The following is a 20,908-nucleotide window of genomic DNA, read 5'->3' as shown; positions in this document are numbered from 1 at the left end:
GTTCCCTCATTTGGAAGGATCATACTCTTTCTTAGTACTACATATGTCTACTTAAAAATATATCAGTCTTCCCTTATGGCATGGTAGTCCCTTGAGTGCATGTTACTAGTGATAAAGGGATAATTATCACTGCCATCATCACAAAGCCATCATTTCTACTTCCCTGGTTTTCCAGTAGGTTATCAGCCTACGTGGTATCTCACTGATATCAGATGCTTCAGTTCAAAACCCTATGTATACGTAAATATTATATCAATGTTGGAAGCATTTTATTTTATTTAATGTTATAATTTAGCAAGAAGTGATTAGCTTCTAATGATTTCTGGCCTAGTAGATAGACCTCCATGGATTCCTGGAACCAGATGGGGAAAGAGGTTTGAAGTTTGGTGACATCTCAACAAGACAGATGACAGCAAAGGAACATTTGTTGAATGACAGAAATTATAAAGGAGTTTTGGTGACCTATCTCTATGACTTCTCCCTTTTGCTAATTTTTTGTTAGGATTTCTAATCTGTTGTCATTACAATGACTGACTTGAAATTCTCAGTTATAGATGCTTACCACAAGATGGCAACGCTTACTTAAAAATGTATATTTCTTCTAGTTCCCAGAGATGAATGACATGCTAAGAGAAGAAGTAACAGGAAGGAAAAAAGATTTAACCTTCTTCCTCATCCAGAATGCTGGTTTACTGACAGGATTTGCTGCTATACTACTGATTACCTTGTATGCAGGAGACATTGAGCTGGAATAATGCGACTGAAGATGTTACCAATAATGAAGACATTAAGTAAATTAAAAATGTAAGAACATTTGAAATCCATAAAGGGACTTTCAGTTCATCTGCTTGGTTTTCTTCTGGAAACCACAGAAAATTAAATTCTCCTTTTAGGACTCCCAAATCAGTCCTATGAAGGAGATTTTCAACTTCTACGTATTACAGAAACCTGATTGAGATATTTGTATTTTAATTGAATACCTGCATAATGATAAAAAATAGCATTATATGTTCAATGGAATTAAGCAGCGGGCAATGCACATGTACGCCATATGACTCAGATTAAATGGAAGAGGGATTCCTTGAGAAGAACATCAATAAAGAAGACAATTGGTGAAGGCTCATGGCCTTATGCAAGTATTATGAAAGAAGAGAGGTATAAAACTGGCTAATTATAATATGTATTTTTTTGCAGGGTTTGCTTGTGTAACCCCTAAAAAAAAATCAAAATCATTTTAAATAGATATGAATTATGCTAAGATTTTAATTAGTAATTAACAGTGGAAGGAAAGATACCCAATTGCTGCTTTTCATCTTTTTTTTTTATGTGCACTAGGGGACTCTAGAGTTGTTTTGAGAGCCACATTTTTAATAAGTAAAAATATTATATTAAATGTATGGCAATTTGTGAATTTTATATCAATCTAAAGCCATTATGTAGCTTTAAATTTTACAAGCATTTTAATCTTGAATTGTTTGACTTATTTTTTTATTCAGTTATATGTTAAATTCCTTGCAAATTATTCTAAAAAGAAAAATTTTGTCTTAATTTTGGAAGAACTGTAATTGCAAATATTGCCAAATAATGTTAAGAAAAAAATTAAAATCAATATTCAGGAGGCTTTTCTGTTGCATGTGTCTGTTTAGCGAAAAATACAGCTAGGAAAATATACATCTGAAAGGAGTAGCCCTATGTTTCTGCACACTCAAAATTTTACTGGATCATATTGAATCCAAATTATTGTTTATAAGAAAGGTTCTTGCAAATAATACAACTCAATACATTATTGAGGGGATAAGTGAAAGAAATAAACACAACCTACACCCCAGAAATAAACACAGCATTTCTTTTTAATTACCTTAATCTAGGACAGGGCTGCCCAACTCGTGGGCTGTGAGAGGTTAAGTTGAATCCAATCAGCTTGGGCTGCTGCTCTCCCCATTACTTCTGCAAGGGCAACGTTGGACCCCTGCTAAACCAGATGGGGCAACTGACAACTGACGCCCAGGAAAAAGCCAACCTATTAAATAGGTACTTTGCGTCAGTCTTTCATCAGTCCCATGGGACGCCCATGCCTGCTATGGGACAGGGAGATCCGGGTGGTGGGGATCCCCTACCCTCCATAAATGCTGACCTCGTGAAGGAACATCTTGAGAAGCTGGATACCTTCAAGTCAGCTGGCCCTGACAACCTGCACCCCAAGGTACTCAAGGAGCTGGCGAGCGTCATAGCCCAGCCCCTGGCACGGATCTTTGAAAACTCCTGGCGCTCTGGTGTAGTGCCCGAAGACTGGAAGAAGGCCAATGTGGTGCCGATCTTCAAGAAAGGGAGGAGAGTGGATCCGGCTAACTACAGGCCCATTAGCCTGACTTCTATCCTGGGGAAGATCTTAGAAAAGTTTATTAAGGAGGCCATCCTTGAGGGACTGGCCCAGGCTAACATCCTAAGGGATAGCCAGCACGGGTTTGTTGCGGGTAGGTCTTGTTTGACCAATCTCATTTCCTTCTATGACCAGGTGACCTATCACCTGGAGGAGGGAGAAGAGATTGATGTCATATATCTTGACTTCAAAAAAGCTTTTGATCTGGTATCCCATGATCACCTCTTGGCCAAACTGGCCAGTTGCGGCCTTGGCTCCACCACAATCCGCTGGCTGGGAAATTGGCTCCGTGGTAAGACCCAGAGGGCTGTAATCGATGGCAGTCACTCATCGTGGTGCCCTGTGACCAGTGGGGTCCCTCAAGGCTCTGTCCTGGGACCCATACTGTTCAACATCTTCATTAATGATGTGGACATTGGAGTCAGGAGTGGACTGGCCAAGTTCGCCGATGACACCAAACTTTGGGGCAAAGCATCCACACCTGAAGATAGGCGGGTGATCCAGGCTGACCTGGACAAGCTCAGCAAATGGGCAGACGAGAACCTCATGGTGTTTAACACTGAAAAATGCAAGGTTCTCCACCTTGGGAGGAAAAACCTGCAGCATCCTTATAGGCTCGGCAGTGCTACGTTGGATAGCACTACAGAAGAAAGAGACTAGGGGGTCATCATTGACCACAAGATGAACATGAGCCTGCAATGCGATGCTGCGGCTAGTAAAGCGACCAAAATGCTGGCGTGCATCCATAGATGCTTCTCGAGCAAATCCCGGGACGTCATTCTCCCCTTGTACTCGGCCTTGGTGAGGCCGCAGCTGGAGTACTGCGTCCAGTTTTGGGCTCCACAATTCAAAAAGGATGTGAAGAAGCTTGAGAGAGTCCAGAGGAGAGCCACGCGCATGATCAGAGGTCAGGAAAACAGATCTTACGATGACAGGCTGAGAGCCATGGGACTCTTTAGCCTGGAAAAGCGTAGGCTCAGGTGATCTGATGGCCACCTATAAGTTTATCAAGGGTGACCACCAGGATCTGGGGGAACGTTTGTTCACCAAAGCACCCCAAGGGATGACAGGGTCTAACAGTCACAAACTCCTGCAAGACCGTTTCAGGCTGGACATAAGGAAGAATTTCTTTACTGTCCGAGCCCCCAAGGTCTGGAACAGTCTGCCAGCGGAGGTGGTTCAAGCACCTACATTGAACACCTTCAAGAGCAAATTGGATGCTTATCTTGCTGGGATCCTATGACCCCAGCCGACTTCCTGCCCTTTGGGCAGGGGGCTGGACTCTATGATCTCCCGAGGTCCCTTCCAGCCCTGATGTCTATGAAATCTATGAAACTGTTGGGGGCATGGCTTGCAGGGCTCATGGAGCCCTGTGGGGTGGCGGGGGGCAGGGGGGAGGCAGTGAGTCCCAAAAGTGGCCTCACAGCACAGCAAGGGCAGGGGGTGCACAGTAGTGGGGGGCCATGCAGCACAGTGTGCAGCCCCCAGCCCATTAGAAGTCGGACAGCCCTGTTGTAGGACACTTCTACTGTTTAAAAGTTCCTTATTTATTTACATACCACATTTACCTTTTTCCCCAAAATTAGCAATGGAAAACGTGGGGGTCAAGGGAGTGTTTTAAATGAGGAAAATGATTTTGAACAGTTTGGTTAAAAGGAAATTTTTTTTCTTTGTTCTGCCTCCTCCTAACAAGGTTCTTGCCTTATTTGGGGGCATGTAGTATGTGAATAAATATGGGAAATATCACCTTCAGCCTCATTTTCTACTGGTGCGGAGAGACTGGGCTTTTGTTTTTTCGTTCATGATTAAGATATATTTTCTGTAAGGCCTTCAGCATGATTTATTGAGCAAATTTCTTGTATCTTAGTTTCTAATTACATTAAAATACTCTGTAAAACTACTTTGAGCAGTTAAATTTTTAAGACAAAACACATGGGAACTAAATGCCACTGGTTATGGTTGATCATTTGAAATGTTGTAGCAGGGAGCTTGGTGCTCCTGCTACTTGAAGGGAAGGCAGGCTGCAGGTGAGGCAGAGGGCAATCAAGGGAGACGTATAATCCAAAAGGGGCTGGGCTTTCACGTTATAAGCCCAGGACTTGAGCTGGGCCATAGAGGAAAGAGCTCCTGAGCTGGTTGCAAGAGGACCCTCTGATAAAGCATCTCAGTTGCTTGGAGTAAGACAGCCTTAGGGCTGGGGAAGCACCAGTGGTTTAGGGATTGAAACTGTAGGGGTGGTGGATGCCTTAACTGGTCCATGACCAGGGCCTGAGGGATAATGGCCAAGGCCAAGGAGCATGGCTATAGATGCAGAGGAATGAGAGAAGGCAGGGCAGGGACTTGGAGCCTGTGAGGGGTGAGAACCAGGGTCAGGGACCCATAGCCCGGGAGAGGCATCAAGGCCATACCTGGGGTGAGACCTTGTTACAAACATACATTAACAAATTTTAAAAATATTTTATTATGTTTGTTAAATCAAAAATGCATTTGCCAGATGCCCAGGCCACCCCGTTTTCAGTTCTCTGCAAGGAAATACTGTCCTAATGTTATCCAGTATTCGCTCTCTTTATTCATTTTCTCTATTGTCTGGTGGTTTTAGAGTGACTGACTGGTAAAGAGGGGCAGAGCTGGACAACAGGCAGCCCTCTCAGTCAATCAGCAGTGAGGCATGGGGGTGGCTACCATCTTGCCTGCTCCCCTTGGTGCTGGCAGCCCCCTTTCACCACTTCCCTCTGGTGGGCTGCATGGCCAGGCTGCAACGGCCATGAGGACTGTGGCTCCTGCTGTGGAGCCAGCATTTTAAGTATGTTGTTTTTTTTTTCCATAGATTTTGCAGACACTGCCATATTTTACAGACACTGTCTGATTTTGCAGAATCGTGAATTGAGTAGGTCCCTAAGCTTGTGTAGTAAGAACTCATTAGATAGACCTTTCAGATGGAGGGACTTTTCATTAAATAGTGTGTAATAGCAATAAGACTTACAGTGATTATTTTTGTTTTGTTTTGTTTTCACTCCTATATCTGACAACACTTTGTAAAAGGAAATTTAGGGCATAGCCACACAGTGCTGGGCAGAATGTGGGGCCCAGCAGTCATTTCATGGTGGAGTGTAGTGGGTCCCCCCCTCCACGCCTCTGATGGGCCATGGGCCCCGGTGACCCTGCCCTGGGCCACTGATTGGCTACAAATGCTGCCTGTTATGTGGCTCAGCCCCTCACCACTGATTGGCTGTGAGGACTATCCCTGATACAGCCCTGCCCCTCACTGCTGGTTGGTGGAGAGGGGTGCAGCCCCATGACAACCAAGAAGTGGTGAGGGTCAGGTGCAGCAGCCATCTTGCTGGCAGCTCTGTAAATGTAGCACCATAAGGACTACTAAATCCATCTGAGGAGTCAGGAAAAAAAAAACTTAACAGAAAATAAAATGCTATCACAAATTTTTGTGGATTTCACAGGCATTGTATGGTTTTTGCATAATCCATGAAATTGTTAATTTGGTAGGTCCCTATGTATGACTTGTGGCTAGTCATTTGCTACTTTGTAATTTTTTAAACATCTAAATATTTTGGGCCCAGGAGTATCTGGAATATAGGGAAGATACAGTCCCTGCTCTGTGCCAATTTTTCATTTCCATACAGAGCATCAGAGACATAAATAAAAACTCAAAAAGCAATTAAGTTTTGGCATCAACCTATCTATCCATCCATCCTTTAAAGAATGGAAATAAGATGTTGAGAGAGAAAAGAACAATGAAGTTTCTGACTTGTTATCAGCTGAAATGCTGTCAGTAACAAACTCCTGTACTAATTAAAGGTTTCATTTCCAATGCCAGCTGGTACTTTGACAGATCTACGAAGCTTTTTGCTTATCAAATTTGCTTCATCTCATATGAAACCTTAACAATGACATCATATGCTTTCATATTAATTATATCAACAGATTAGTGCATTTGACTGTCATACACTTCATTCATATGGGAAAATGCTGTCTTAATGCTACTGAAGGTTTTTGTGATGGTGTTTACACCACAGCAAATTTTACTGGATTCAGCTGGACTCGTACCTTCTTTTGATTTTAGCTAAAAAATACAAGTGTTTATAGATAAAGATGAATAATGTATAAATGATACTCAGGCAATTAGCATACAGAATAATAATAAGGACAAAGGATGAGTACTATGTTGTTTTAGATTTTTTGCAAAAGGGGTCCAAAAAAAAGTAAAATAATCCAGATAAAATCTATTGGAAAAAAGGGTATTTTAAAAAATAGTTATAGCCTTTGAATCAATTCATTTTTCATCCACCTCCATGTAAAATAAATCTTTGTGCACTGGTTAATGTTTATATCAGACATAGTAATTTTCGACATTTCAGTGAGATTTTTATAAAATGAAAATTTAAACCTCCTGTTGGATTGAAAAGTTTGATTCAACATTACTTACAGAGTTCTGCCCAGTCCCTCCATAATTTGCATAATGGTCAGCACATGTATATGAAGGATCATTTCCAAACTGTGACCTACTGGGCGCGTCTACACAAGACTCCTTACTGCTCAGTAGAGCTAATTACTGCATAGTAAGTGTCACTATCTACATGTGCTGACCCTTACAATGAACAAATGCAACTAGCAAATTAACTGCCGAGTAATTACTGCACAGTATGGCACATGTAGACGGCTGACAAGGAGCAAATTTGCTCCCTGTCAGCTGGGCAGCAAGGGTCTGGAGATTGCTACCTGCCCTCAGGAGCTGCCTGCTGCCAGAGCATGCTCCAGTGGTGGAGTCTGGGTGGGGACAATATCTCCCTGCCCCAACAGCAGGGAGCTCCCAGCCCCCGCTCCACAATTGTGGAGCGGGGGCTGGGAGCTCCCTGCACAGGGAGAGTTCTCTGCCCTGCCTGGGACCTGCCCCTGGCCAGGACAGTTTTTGGCCAGCCCTAGGCTGCATGGGGAAATCTGCACATGCAGCCTTGAGGTGGCTGGGGTCTGTCCCATTTTCGGCAGTCCCCAGCCAGCTCCAGGCTGAACATGCAGGCTTCCCCATGCAGCCTGGGGCTGGCTGGGAACTGTCCTGGTCAGGGGCAGGTTCCAGCCCCGCAGACTTTTCCCAGCCTTGTGCCCCACTTGGCCAATGGAGGTACAGCACTTTGAAAGGGCTGCAGGGGAGGGGCAGGTCCCAGACGTTCGCTGATAGCTGCCCTAGTAGCAGAACAGGGCAGGGGGCTGGGACATTTTCCAAGTTGAGGAGTCAGGGCAGGAAGCTCCCTGCTGCTGGGGCAGGGGGACGTTATTCCCACCCAGGCTCTGCCACCAGATCCTGCCCTGGCAGCAGGCAGCTCCCAGGAGCCGGGAGCAATCTCCCAGCCTCTGCCAGGAGACAGCTGTCTCCTGGCCCTATGCTCCCTGCTAACCCCTGAGCTAGCACCCAGGGGAGTCTAGAGCTCCAGTGGGCTTCTGCAGGGGGCCAGTGCAGAGCCAGAGAGGGCAGAAGCAGACTGCTGCCAGGAGCAGCAAATCTGCTCCTGAATCCCTGTACGTGTTGACACCTGCCTGGGTTGGGTTTATAAACCCACTCTGCAGCATTTCTACATGTAGACACACCCACTGTATAGTACAAACATACCTGATTTTGCATTAAATGGGTCTCTAATGCCAGTAGCAATGTAGCTGTAGGAGCACAGCTTTTGGTATGTGCTACCTGCCCAAATATTTGCTCTGCTTCTCTGACTGGTTTTACAGCCTCCCACTTAGCTGCCTGCAGCCAGGGCTAGACTGGAAGGAGTATCCAAGTCAGTTATTTTAAAGCTAGCTTAGGCCTATCTACACTACAACCAACACTTTCCTTTGGAAGCAAACAGCACTGTCACTTTTAGATCCACTAGTAGGTTTATATCTTTACAAATCTCCCATGGCTCTCAAGAATTTATAGGTTTGTGTAGTCATCAATTATCTTGGTTCTGTGATATTTCATAAATATAGGCCTCAATGGTGGTGGAGAGAATCCTAGAGAGAGAGAATATTTTTCTCCTTTCTACAATCACAGTGAAGCAAATTCTGCAAAGTGAAGAGAGTTATATTAGCAGAAATTAACTCCGAATGTGTTGCTTATAACATAATTTGGGAATGTATGATGATGTGTTTCTTGTCTGTAGTTCATGGGATGAAATATAATTCAATAGTTTTTAGATGTGTTTTGAAACTGTGCCTTAAACTCATCAAGCAGTTTTCCTTAAAGCATTTGAGTATTGCCTAAGCGGGTATCTATTTGCAAAACAGCAGCGTAGATCATGAATGAGACATAAAAGGGAGTTGTTTGTACAGTGACACGTTAATTAGCCCTAGGGTGATTTCAGAGCTCATCAGATCAACATCAGACATTTGGCCTTTCAGCTGAGCAATCTGTCCTGATGTTGAGAGACACAGAAGGACAGACTCATGTGCATGGTAGAAGTAGATGCTAGCAGGTCATTCCAAAAGAATTTTACTCAAAATATTTTACTTCAATATGACTCCATTCTCCTCAGTGGGAGTTTTCCTGAGGCGAGGACAAAATAAAGGTGGGAAGACTTTGTACTCTAGGTATGCATGTTTTATTTACCAAAGTAAAAATAAGTTTGAGAAAATACCTTTTGTTTAGCAGCATTTTGCAGGTTGACAGTTTACACAGGATCTAATGCAGCTACTGGTTCTGTGTGTGTGTGTGCATGCATGCATGTGCACCAATATACCTCAGTGGAGCATCTTAAGAACCTAATGATAGATTTTGACTTAGAATTACCATATTTACCTGACTCCAAGATGACTGTGAATTTTAAGATGACTCTCCCCATTAGATTCTGTACAATTATAGATATGTCATAAATTTCTATGTATAGAATTAACTTTAGGGGAGGTTGTCTTAAATTTAAACCCTCCACTGCTGTGGCAGGAAGGGCAGCAGCAGCAAGGGGGAAGGTGGTAGAGAGGGTAGCTTGACCATGGCATCTTCCCCCACCTCTATACCTTGCCCTCCTCTTGTTTTCCTCACCTCTGATGTCTGGCCTTCCTGCACTTTGCTCCTCCTGCCTTCCGCCCTGGTGTCTCCTCAACCTACTTGCCTTCTCTCTGCTCCCCAGCAACATACCTCCAACTGTTGCCTGACCCCCTCCCCTACTGCTGCATGCTGCACTTCCATGTGCCTCCATGGTGGGTCCTGTGCTGCTTCTTGGCTCCGTGCTAAGCCAGGGAGCCATGAGTGATTCAGCATGGACTCATGGAGCAGTAGGACCTAGCGCAAAGCCAGGAAACAACAAGGGAATCTGGACTGCCCTGGCTCTGCACTGATTCCCTTGCCACTCCTGGCTCCAGTTAAGGTCATACAGGGAGCTGGGAGGGAATGGGTGTGGAGCCAGGGAGCAGTGCAGGACCCTTCATACTTGATTCTAAGATGAGGCTTCATTTTCCCCATGTTTTATGGGGGAAAAAACTCATCTTGGAATCCAGTCAATATTGTACATTCCCTTTTATAATACCCAGAGATTGGTCAGAATACTGTATCTGGATTTTCAGGTCCTGAAACTGAGCTATGTTTTCTTTATAAGATTTCAGAGGCAATGCCCTTCTGTATATTGTGAAGTTTGGGTCAAAATATATTATTGTGGCAGGTTAACAAATGTAGCCAAAGTGGAAAACAAAACAAAACTTCATGTCTGCTAGAGACAGATAGATTGATGAGACAGATTGATGATGTTTCTGCCTTTTAGGACTTTAGGAAAGAAGAACCAATAAATTCTTTGGCTTCTCCTGTTCGCCTCAGGGCCATGCTTGCCATTGAGTACCTGAAGTAGGTGATTCCTGCCCTGACCCTTGGCACTGGGATGCCCAGGTCAGAGATGAGCTCCTTCCTTAACTCTCTGTTGTTCTTCCTGTCAGAGCTGGAGCTGAGAGACACCTGCAGGACTCAGGCCACAGGCTGCTCTCCCTGCAGCTGGGGTCAGAGGGTTTGAATGTATTTGGTCTGCTTGGAGATTTGGATTTGAAAGACTTGGTGGTGGTGGTTGTGGAACAACTAGGAGTGGTGGGGAGTGCAAGTTGCTTCTCAGCTGCCAAGTCTAGTGGGGTTTGCATTTTGGGTTCTAGGTTCAGATCATATCTTAGCACTAGATCCACTTTTCCTTGTGGCTGGCAGTCAGTGTGACTGAGGGCTTTTCTTCCTTTCTTTCTTCTGCCAGCAAGATGAAACCCACACTGAATCTGGATGAAAACGGAAAAATCCTTGATGACTGCCTCAAGTACCTGTTCCCTCTTCCAGCTGTGCAGTAGCTGAGGGAGGAGTGTGAGATGGCTCAGGACTCTTTCCAAATACAGGTACATCTAAACAGCTGTCTTCTGGCATGACCTGCTGGGACCTGCTCCCCAGTCTGCTCTAGGTCCTGGCAGTCACCCCTGGCCTCTCTAGAATGGTTCTGGGTTTTGTGACACACTCCAGCTGGCCCTGAGCTTCCCTCTTCTATCTCCTGCTTGCAGTCACTGCATGAGTTGTCCATGCAGGCCTTGGGTGAGCTCATGAGGGGCCTCCTTGAAGAAACCCCACTGAGAGTTGGTTCATGGAGATGTTCCATGTGAGTAGCCAGCAGGAGCAGGCAGAGCTCTCTTTGGGGACAGTGGGAATAGGCCAAAGAGAGGTGCAGGGGCCCCAGCAGGGAAGATGAGAGGGGAGTCTCCCAAGATCAGCAGGGAAGATGAGAGGGGAGTCTCCCAAGGTGTCCTTGGGGCAATGGATAGTAATTCCCTTGCATCCTATTGATATCACTAGTAGCTGCACCATCTTGTGCCAGCGTCACTTAACAGCTCCTCTGGCTTCAGGGGAATTAAAACCTGCCTGGGATGTATCCAGATGATAAAAGAATCAGATTGCTTGGAGGGATTTCAGTGGTGATGGTGATGTCTGCTGTTGAAATTGTTCTTCTGACAATAGTTTGCTCTCCCGACAGCTTCTTGAGCCATAGTTCTTCTCCGACAAGGAGTGGGAGAGAGATAGGGTCTTGCAGGCCAGCTCCCAGCTGCTTGTCACCTATCGGGAGACAGTCTATGGCAGAGTAAGTATGGTCTAACTCTCTCTTTCAGCCTCATCACAGCCTCACCCTGAGATGTAGAAAGCTTCCCTAGCAGACAGGGTCCCACAGGAATGCATTCCTGTTTTCACCTTCCCAGGATCATAAACTTAAATATCACTCTAGCCAGACACAGGCACATGTCATTCATTTCTTTCTCCTTTTTTCTCAGTTGCAAGAGCCTTTTGAGCAATTTGGGTCCCTGCTGGGGCTGCTGGTACCCTACACCTGCACCACTCTGGCCACTGAGTGCTACTGAGTGCATTGCCTGCTTTCTCCACCTACAAGGTGAGGGCACTCTGAGTAGGTGCAAGTGACTCTGCCCCTTTTCTCCCTCTGGTAATGTCTACTCCTCTCCTCTGTCCATTTGCTGCTAGTTTAGTGACACCTCAAAAGCACCACAACTGGCTGGAAGGTCTCCTTCTAAGAGAGAAGAGTTGCATGGTGTGAAGGGCCTGGTCCTCTTTTGGGAAGTGTGAAAAGAAGCCCTCCCAGCAAGAATGGGGAGGGGCTTGTAGCAGCTCTGGCCCCACTGAAGTCACTCAGACCTGAAACATCACCCTTGGACCACACTGCCCATGGCATTGCACATGGTTCCTCCATGGAGCCAAGGTTCTTTTTCAGGCATCATTACAGCACTTTTTCCTCCTTATTTTCATTCCAGACCAGTCCATGATCATGGATGCAGTGGAGGAAGAGCTGAGAGGTCTCCATGAGGAGCTCAAAGCTTACAGCCCTGAGGCCTGTGCTTATAGCATCCTCCCACATGGTGAAGGTCAGTGGCTCAAGAGACTGGTGTGGAGACTCCTTCATTGTCCATTCCTTTTCTCACACATGGTTTATCTCTTTCTTTGGAGTGCATGGCGGGGGGTGTGCATCAGGGACACTTATTGTTCATCCATTATGTGCTGCTGTTTACCCATGTCCATGGTAGAAAGAATAAGGCAGAGCAATATTAGAAAGTTTTGTAGATAGTTCTGTCCCTGCACAGAACAAACCTTTGTCAGCAACCTGTACAGCAACCAAGTGAGAGCCTCAGCCAGGACTTGGTCTCCTTGTGTGCCTGTTTTAACTTATCCTGGGATGCAGCTTGGCTGTATTCATGTTGTGTTGTCAAATAATGCTCTCTCCATTGAAGACCAGTGGAACGTTCAAGCACAGGATTCACCTCTTGCACATGCACCAAGTTGCTGAAGGGCAGAAGCTTATGCACAGCACAACTCTTTAATATCGCTCTTGAACTTTGGCGTTCAATGCAGTTTCCCTTCTTTCTATTTGTCCCCAGGTCATTGGCAAATACTTTCCCTTCAGCCAGGCCCTTGACTTTGTGGGGAGCATAACGTATGGCATGGTGTCTGCCAGCCCCACGTGTGCCACAGCAGCAGGATATTAGTTCATTACAATCCTGAGGAAGCATGGAGATGCCATTCTGAATGAGGTAAAATTGAAGCTGAGGAGGCTTTCTGCATTTGCTTTATGCTTTTTAAACACTGCTTTCATGTAGAGTGAACAGCAATCTTACTGTTGATCCCTGGACATGAAGCAAGTTCCATTTCCCTTACTAGCCAGAGATGGGGAAGAGCAGATCAGTTGCATCCAAGAGAAAGAGCACAGGAAGGCAAGATGGGGATTCAGTGACCTAGGTTATTGATAAGAGCTTTCCACCCTGGAAGGTTTGGAAACATAGATTCTGGGGCAAATATAGCAAGAGAGGGCAACAAGAAGTCTGAGGAACTTGGCTGTAGCTGGGCTGGCGCACCATGCTTAGGCATGAGGAATGGATGCACACTTCCCCCAGTACCACTTTGGAACTAGAAACTCCTGTAACGGAGAGGTTCCTTCTGCTTTGCTGGTGCCCCTGCACTTCCCAGGCAGAAGTGTAGAGATGTGACTGGGAAGGGAGTGACCGGCACATCGTGATGAGAGACATGCTGGGATGGGATGGGCTCCACCTTTCCCCTAAAGGTAAGCGTGTGTTCTCTTCCAGGTTGGTGAACCTCCTTCGGCGGGCTTTAAACTAGGCTCGTCGGGGGAGGGGGAAGATGAGGGCGGAGGAGACGATGAGATACCAGGCCCAGCAACAGCCAGCGAGCCCAGACCAATGGTCAAAAGGGAGAAACAGGTAAGCGATGGGGGACGGGGCATTGCTGAGACTAGGGGGTCAGTGGGCACAACCGCTGAAGGCCTCAAATGCCTCTACACGAATGCTCGAAGTATGGGGAAGAAGCAGGAGGAACTCGCCCTCCTCCTAGCTGTCACCAGCCCTGACATAGTAGGGATCACAGAAACGTGGTGGGACTCATCGCATGACTGGGCGGTGAGTGTCAAGGGCTATAGGCTATACAGGAAGGACAGGATAGGAAGGAAAGGTGGAGGAGTAGCACTCTACATCAAGGAGGAATATACTTCCTCGTTAATTAGCATGGGGGTAGAGGGGGGGCACTCTGAGGTGCTCTGGGTTAGAGTAAAAGGCAGTCCAGGGGAGAGAGACTTAACGGTGGGAGTCTACTATAGACCTCCCAACCAGGGAGAAGAGCTCGACCTGGAATTCTTAGGTCAGCTTACAGAGGCAGTGAGGGCTAAGGATGTGGTCATCATGGGGGACCTGAACTTCCCAGACATCTGCTGGGAGGAGCAGTCAGCCAAGTCTGATCGCTCACGTCGGTTCTTAGCCAGAGTGCAGGACCTCCATCTAACCCAGGAGGTGCACAGTCCCACCAGGGGAGACGCCTTGTTGGACCTAGTGCTGGCCACGGGTGATGACCTGGTGAGGGGGCTGCGGGTGATGGGCCACCTGGGAGACAGTGATCATCGCTTGCTGGAATTCACCATCCAGCGTAAGGTGGCAAAGGGCTGCAGCAAGGCAACAGCCCTAGACTTTAGGAGGGCTGACTTCAACAAGCTAAGGAGGATAGTTGGGGAAGCGCTGAGGACCCAGAGGGGAAGGGAATCAGATGTCGAAGGTGAGTGGTTGCTCCTTAAGGAGACGATCCTCCATGCCCAAAGGGAGGTAATCCCAACAAGGGTCAAAGGGAGCAGGAGGGCACATAAACCCCCATGGCTCACTAAGAGCATCCGGGAATGTCTCCTTGCTAAAAGGGAGGCATATACCCAATGGAGAGATGGGGTCATCGCCAAGAAGGACTATGTTATAGTCGCCCGAGGATGTAGGGGGGCAGTCAGGAGGGCCAAGGCAGAGTTGGAGATAGGACTAGCTTCCCGGATTAAGGACAATAAGAAGTCCTTCTTCAAATACATAGGGGGTAAAAAGAGGGTCCCGGGTAATGTGGGGCCCCTGCAGGACACGATGGGCAACTTAGTCATCACGCCAGATGACAAAGCTAACATATTTAACGATTTCTTTGCCTCTGTCTTCCTAAGTAGGGACCAGTTCAGCCACCTCCCTGCTGGGCCCCCCTCGGGCCCCGAGAGAGACACGCCTGGGCCAAGGGTTAGCGAGGAGTTAGTTAGGGTACTTCTGGAGAGGCTGGACGTGTTCAAGTCCGCTGGTCCGGACGATCTTCACCCTAGGGTTCTACAGGAATTGGCCGAGGTCATTGCGGGACCCCTGGCGCGGCTCTATGAGCACTCGTGGTGCTCTGGCGAGGTGCCGGAGGACTGGAAGAGGGCCAATGTGGTCCCTATCTTCAAAAAGGGAAAAAAAGAGGACCCGGGAAATTACAGGCCAGTTAGTCTGACCTCAATCCCGGGTAAGCTCTTTGAAAAAATTATCCTGGCACACATCCAGGAGGGCCTTGCGGGGGAATGCATGCTCAGGGGCAACCAACATGGGTTTATCAGTGGCAGGTCTTGTCAGACCAACCTGGTGGCCTTTTACGATCAGGTCACCAAATCACTAGACGCAGGGGTTGCTGTGGATGTAGTCTTTTTGGACTTCCGGAAGGCTTTCGACACTGTCTCTCACCCTGTCCTCATCAAAAAGCTGGGAGACTGTGGTGTCGATGCCCACACGGTCAAATGGGTCGCCAACTGGTTGGAGGGCCGCACCCAGAGGGTGGTAGTGGATGGGTTCTTCTCGACCTGGAAGGATGTGGGCAGTGGGGTTCCGCAGGGCTCGGTCCTCGGGCCTGCACTGTTCAACATCTTCATCAGTGACTTGGATGAGGGGGTAGAAAGCACCCTGTTCAAGTTTGCTGATGACACTAAGATGTGGGGGGATGTGGGTGCACTAGAAGGGTGCAATAGGCTACAAGCTGACCTTGACAGGTTGCAACGGTGGGCGGATGAGAATAGGATGGGGTTTAACACTGATAAGTGCAAGGTGTTGCACATGGGGAGGAAGAACCGGCACCACACTTACAGGTTGGGGAACTCCCCTCTTGCCAGCACGGAGACGGAAAAGGATCTTGGAGTCGTCATTGACTCCACGATGAACATGGGCCGGCAGTGTGGGGAGGCAGTCAAGAAGGCCAATCGTACCCTGTCATGCATCCACAGATGCATCTCGAGCAGGTCCAGGGAGGTGATCCTCCCCCTCTATGCGGCACTGGTCAGGCCGCAGCTGGAGTACTGCGTCCAGTTCTGGGCGCCACACTTCAAGAGGGACGTGGACAATATGGAAAGAGTTCAGAGGAGGGCCACTCGTATGATCAGGGGTCAGCAGGGCAGGCCTTATGAGGATAGGCTACGGGACCTGAACCTGTTTAGCCTCCACAAGAGAAGGCTAAGGGGGGACCTTGTGGCCTGCTACAAACTGGTCAGGGGGGATCAGCAGGTATTGGGGGAGTCCCTGTTCCCCCGTGCGCTGCCAGGAGTGACCAGGAATAACGGTCACAAACTGGCGGAGGGTAAGTTTAGATTAGATATTAGGAGGCGCTACTTCACAGTCAGGGTGGCTAGGGCCTGGAACCAGCTTCCAGGGGAAGTGGTGCAGGCTCCTAGCCTGGGGATTTTTAAAAGGAAGTTAGATGAGCACCTTGCCGGGGTCATCTGACCCCGGTGCCCTTTCCTGCTAAGGCAGGGGGTCGGACTAGATGATCTACCTAGGTCCCTTCCAACTCTAGCTACTATGAAACTATGAAACTATGACTGGGAAGGGAGCCAAGTGCTAAGGGAGCTGCTGCCAGAGCTGTTTTGTGCTCTCCTGGATGTGAGGAAAAGACCTTTAGGCTTGGAGTTATGGATTTACAGGTATCTTCCTCAGGCTAACTCTGGTCTTCTCTATCCTTTCAGGCAACATGTGCATCTTTGGAGATGCTCACTACTATTTACTCCAGCCTCAGCCCGGTGCTGAAGGAGCTGGTCTCAGAGATCCTCTGTGCTCTTCTGGAGCAAGTTGGCTGCACTGTAGGGCAGGACATGTCAATTGCCACAAGGAGCATCCAGTGGAGGCAGCTGCAAGAAGTGGGCAACCCTTGTAGGAGTAGGCTGCACCTGCTTTCACAGGTTTGGCTTCACTTCAGGCTAGCTGCCTGCAGGGTGTTCTTGTCCTTGCCAAGGGATATGCTGAGCTGTCTTGGTCCTGGCAGCTGAAAGAAGTGTGTGTGTGTGGGGGGTCTCTGTGAAGGGCATAGTTTGAAATGTTAAGGCTGTGGAGGGCCTATTTGCTCCTCCAATCTGAGCTCCTCTGGGACAGGCCAGGCAGTTCCAGCTCAGGGGTTCACAATCTCCATTAGTGGCCAGCACACACTGGGCTCCCAGTGCTTGGGACCTGGGCATGTGACTTCTGCAAGTTCCCATGCTCTACATGTGGCCTTTGTCCTTGCAGGGAGAGAAGAATGGTTGCCCAATTCTTTCCATAGTGCATTTGGCTTGGGAGAGCCTCCATGCATCCCATCTGGCTTCCAGCACTGATTTGTACAAGGCCCTGCCCTCCCTGTCCCTGTCAGGGGATTGCAAGATGTGAGAAAGAATGGCAACATTTGTCTGATCTGAGCTGCCTGCCTTGCGCAGCAAGTGTCTGAGTAATGGACCTCCCAAGTGACAGGGAGTTTTGGTTCTTCTCTGGCTGCAGCATCCCATTACAGTCTGTAAATCTGGGCCTACTCTCTTCCCAGGCTTTCTATGGAGACCCTGGCCTGTGCCATATCTAAGGCCCTTGGGGAGAGAGTGGCTGCAGCCCTCTGTGAAGAGGGAACTTGGCCACTCCTTGAGAGCCCCCAGACACACCATGAGGGGGTGTGCCAGCTGGCCAGGTAAGAGAGGCAGGCTAGATTGTATCTGTGCTCTAGGCAGTGGGACGAGTGGTGGAGGGGGAACTTTCCGTGCTGCACCTGCAGGGTTCTGGGGTGCTGGAGACATGAAGCTTGTGCTCCAAGAGATGAGAGCTGCCACTTCAGAGCAACTGAGTGTTGGCAGTGCCCAGTTGGTCCCTGAACTAGTGGTTTTCTCTTGCAGGGCTCTGCTTCCATGGGGCATAATAACATCCAAATTCATAGGGTAGGTTCTGCAGTGGGTCTGTTCCACAACTGAAAAGCTGTGCGTTACTGGTATGGCCTTCATCAGCCAGGTAAGGACCCACAGAGAATGAGCAGTTTGATGAAAAGGCAGCTGTTTAATGTGGTCTTTCCCTGAGGATTCCCCTGGTCTTCTTCCTAGAAGGGACGATCACTGGAGGCAGTTGAAAGTTTTTTTTTTTCCCTGTCCTTGCCTCTGCATTGCCATTTCTGCCATATGAGAAGGAGAGGCAGACAAGGATTTCCTTACTGACCTGCCCTTACTGAGCCCTTGTCCTAGCCAGCAGCTCTGAGTTTGGTCCTAACTAGTGGAACTTCTATATCCACCCAGGAAGCATCCCAGGAAGACATGATTTGCCTGGCTCTAAACATACAAGCCTCCCCATGTCCAACAGGAGAGTGCCACATGTTGAGGCTCTTCCTTGCGGTATTCTGTGGGATTCTGCTCTGGCACAAGTTACTTTTCTGCTGCAGGGCTGGGCTGTTGGGAATGACTGTGCTGGATCTCACAGACACATTGCTTTCTTTTAGCTTATGTGTGATCCCGTCATCGAAGAGCAGAAGCTCCTGAAGCCACTGCTTCATGTACTTCAGCAGTGAGCTAGGGATTCTAATAACCTGGTATGGCAGATAGAGGACTGGGCAATATAGTTATGGTGCCCCTGAGCAGATAAGGTTGAAATCCCTCTGCACACTTTAGAAAGCAGCTTGACTATAGATACCAAACAATGAGGCAGGGCTGAAAATGTGCTCAAGAACCTGAAGTGTATCCAGTTTTGCTGTCTCACCCCTTGTGGCGTCTCTGAAGACAGTTGGGTGTGACAAGTATAATTTTGGTGTAGAAGTGGATACCTTGTGTCTTACAGGCATACAGGAATGTAACCATGGGGGCTTGGTCTGATGAAATCCTGAATGCTCTGTGAATGGGAAAGCCCAGAGGTGAGGAGCATAAACACTGATCAGTGTGTCATGTCTTCTGTTTGTACAGCTGAAAAAACACCAGAATGCCATCCTAGAGACCTTGTTCCTGGCATCGTTTGTGCCTACCAGTGCTCATATCATGCAAGAGGGCATGCACACTGTGACAGCTAAAATTATTTCTATCTGATAAAGGTGCTTGCTGAAGGCTCTATGAAGATTAGACAAATTGTTTTTCTTTATTTGTTTAAATATTAAGCCATATGTTGTTGCTAAAAGCCTAACTAAGTTTAAGATGTAATAAGGCCTTGTATAACGTAAGGCCTAGTAAATTTAGCAAAGCGTTAAAGTAGTAAGACCCTGTGGTGTAGTTACAATTAACCTTATCAAAAGGAATGCAAGGCTTGTACTGCTATTGGTCAGTCTAAGGACAGCTGAAGTAAAAAGAATCTGAGTGGCTGTATGTTATTAGTACCATTCAGAAGCTATAAATTAGCTAAAACATCTGGAAATCATTCACAAGAAAGATACAGCTCTGTGAAAAGGATTAGTTAGGTATTAACTTGGATGAGTGAGCCCATGGATCTCAAGGAGCCCAAGGACCTAATACCAGGGCCCTTCCCGGTACCTCTCAGACAGTGCTGATCAGGGACGCCTGACTTTGCTGAACTTTGAGGAAAGAGAAACTTGCTGTACATTAGGCATCAGAGGGGACTGCCGATAAGTTGCTGATGCAAATTATTCTTGTCTGCTCCAGTTAAATCAATTTGCAGAAGGTGATAAAAATGTTACTTTGTTTTCTGCTGCACTCCAAGCCACTGCAACCAGTTATGGTAATATAGAAAAAGAGCTTAACCTTGCCCCTTGGGCATGGGCCAGTTTAGAAGAGGCTGTCCACTGCTTGTAACTGAACTAATTCGTGCAGCAGTTTGGATTCACGCACCAGATGCAGAAGTCATGACAGCAGCATTGTGGAGGAGGTTTTGCCAATGAGCACCAACAGAGTGCACCTCAGCCCTGTTGGCCTTGGAGCCAGAGGTGGTGAATCACCTGATAAGAGATGCAATCTGGCAATTAGTGTAGTTTTTACCCATTTTGCAGTAGCCAAGGCTTACCAAGCTGATGAAACCTGCCAAGGCCATAGTGGTGGCCTCAGCAAAAGATAACCCCCCGACCCCCCTGAATTGTTAAGAAAAGCCGGGAAAAAACAGCTCAAGACTCCACAAGCAGAAATATGGAAAGACTTTTTAGCTGCCTGTTTCAATAAGGTGCAAATTAATAGATTGCCCACCAATGTCTTGTGAGGGCTGTGGGCTAAACACTGCAGCGAAAAAGTAAGCCCAAAAGTGAAGCCTTCTGCACCACCAACAGTGTCACCAGAGGGATTCTCTGCCCTGAGGGCAAAACTGTTGACATTTTCCCAGGCACATGTGGGGCCGCCAGCCTTTACCCTGCCTCATCACGTGGCCTAAAGAGTCCAGCTGGCCCAACCCCGAAAGAAAGGGGCCACAATGGGGGCAGTAGCAAGCTGGAGACCAGTATTTAAAGTTAATATTGGCCCCTTAATTTGGATACCTGTACAGATTCAATTAAATAAAAGTAAAAAGTCAATTGATATGCTATTAAACACGGGTGCCCAAATTTGCACTTTAGATCCTGCAGATTGGAAGGGGGAGAAAGAAACCCCTTATCAAGTAATTGGAGTTGGAGGCACCAAACCACTAGGGCATCTGGTCTGAGCAACCTTCGTGTTACCGTATGGCTCTAAGGTAACGGCGGCAGCAGTAATACTTAAAGAGAAAACAAACTTACTGGGACTTAATATACTAAGAGGACAGTGGTTTGCTCTTGAACAAGAGAATTGGGTGTGCAGTTCGGGTGCGCAGTGCCTCACCAAGAACTAGAAGAAACAGCTAGAACAGCCGTAACTCAATGTAGCATGATCCAACTAACCCTGCCTCCCATGAAAGGAGTACACAGACCCCAGTATCAAACTCCCCCTGAGGCCACCCAACCTATCCAGTATATTATAAGCCAGCAGTTAAAAGACAAGACTATTATCCGAACCCACTCTCCGTATAACAATCCAGTGTGGCCAGTGCATA

General features: G+C 47.4%; 1 protein-coding gene and 1 long non-coding RNA gene across 2 annotated transcripts in view; both read left to right on the top strand.

The window, feature by feature from the left end:
• SLC39A8 (solute carrier family 39 member 8) overlaps positions 1 to 1,618 on the top strand; it is a 44,538-nt gene extending 42,920 nt beyond the window's left edge. The window contains exon 8 of the mRNA XM_090031888.1: positions 606 to 1,618. Coding sequence (XP_089888014.1) covers positions 606 to 755 — 150 coding nt within the window. The 3' untranslated portion in view covers positions 756 to 1,618. The remainder of the gene's footprint in view (positions 1 to 605) is intronic.
• Positions 1,619 to 11,641: 10,023 nt separating this feature from the next.
• Positions 11,642 to 12,901, top strand: LOC149870947 (uncharacterized). The gene is made up of 3 exons (XR_016440505.1): positions 11,642 to 11,757; positions 12,134 to 12,244; positions 12,755 to 12,901. It is a non-coding gene; the product is annotated as an uncharacterized LOC149870947 (long non-coding RNA).
• The last annotated feature ends 8,007 nt before the right edge of the window (positions 12,902 to 20,908 follow it).

The sequence above is a fragment of the Crocodylus siamensis genome, chromosome 2 (assembly GCF_052110815.1).
Source record: "Crocodylus siamensis isolate JL-2025a chromosome 2, ASM5211081v1, whole genome shotgun sequence".
Lineage (NCBI taxonomy): Eukaryota > Metazoa > Chordata > Crocodylia > Crocodylidae > Crocodylus > Crocodylus siamensis.
This window is presented reverse-complemented; position numbering and strand designations above follow the sequence as displayed.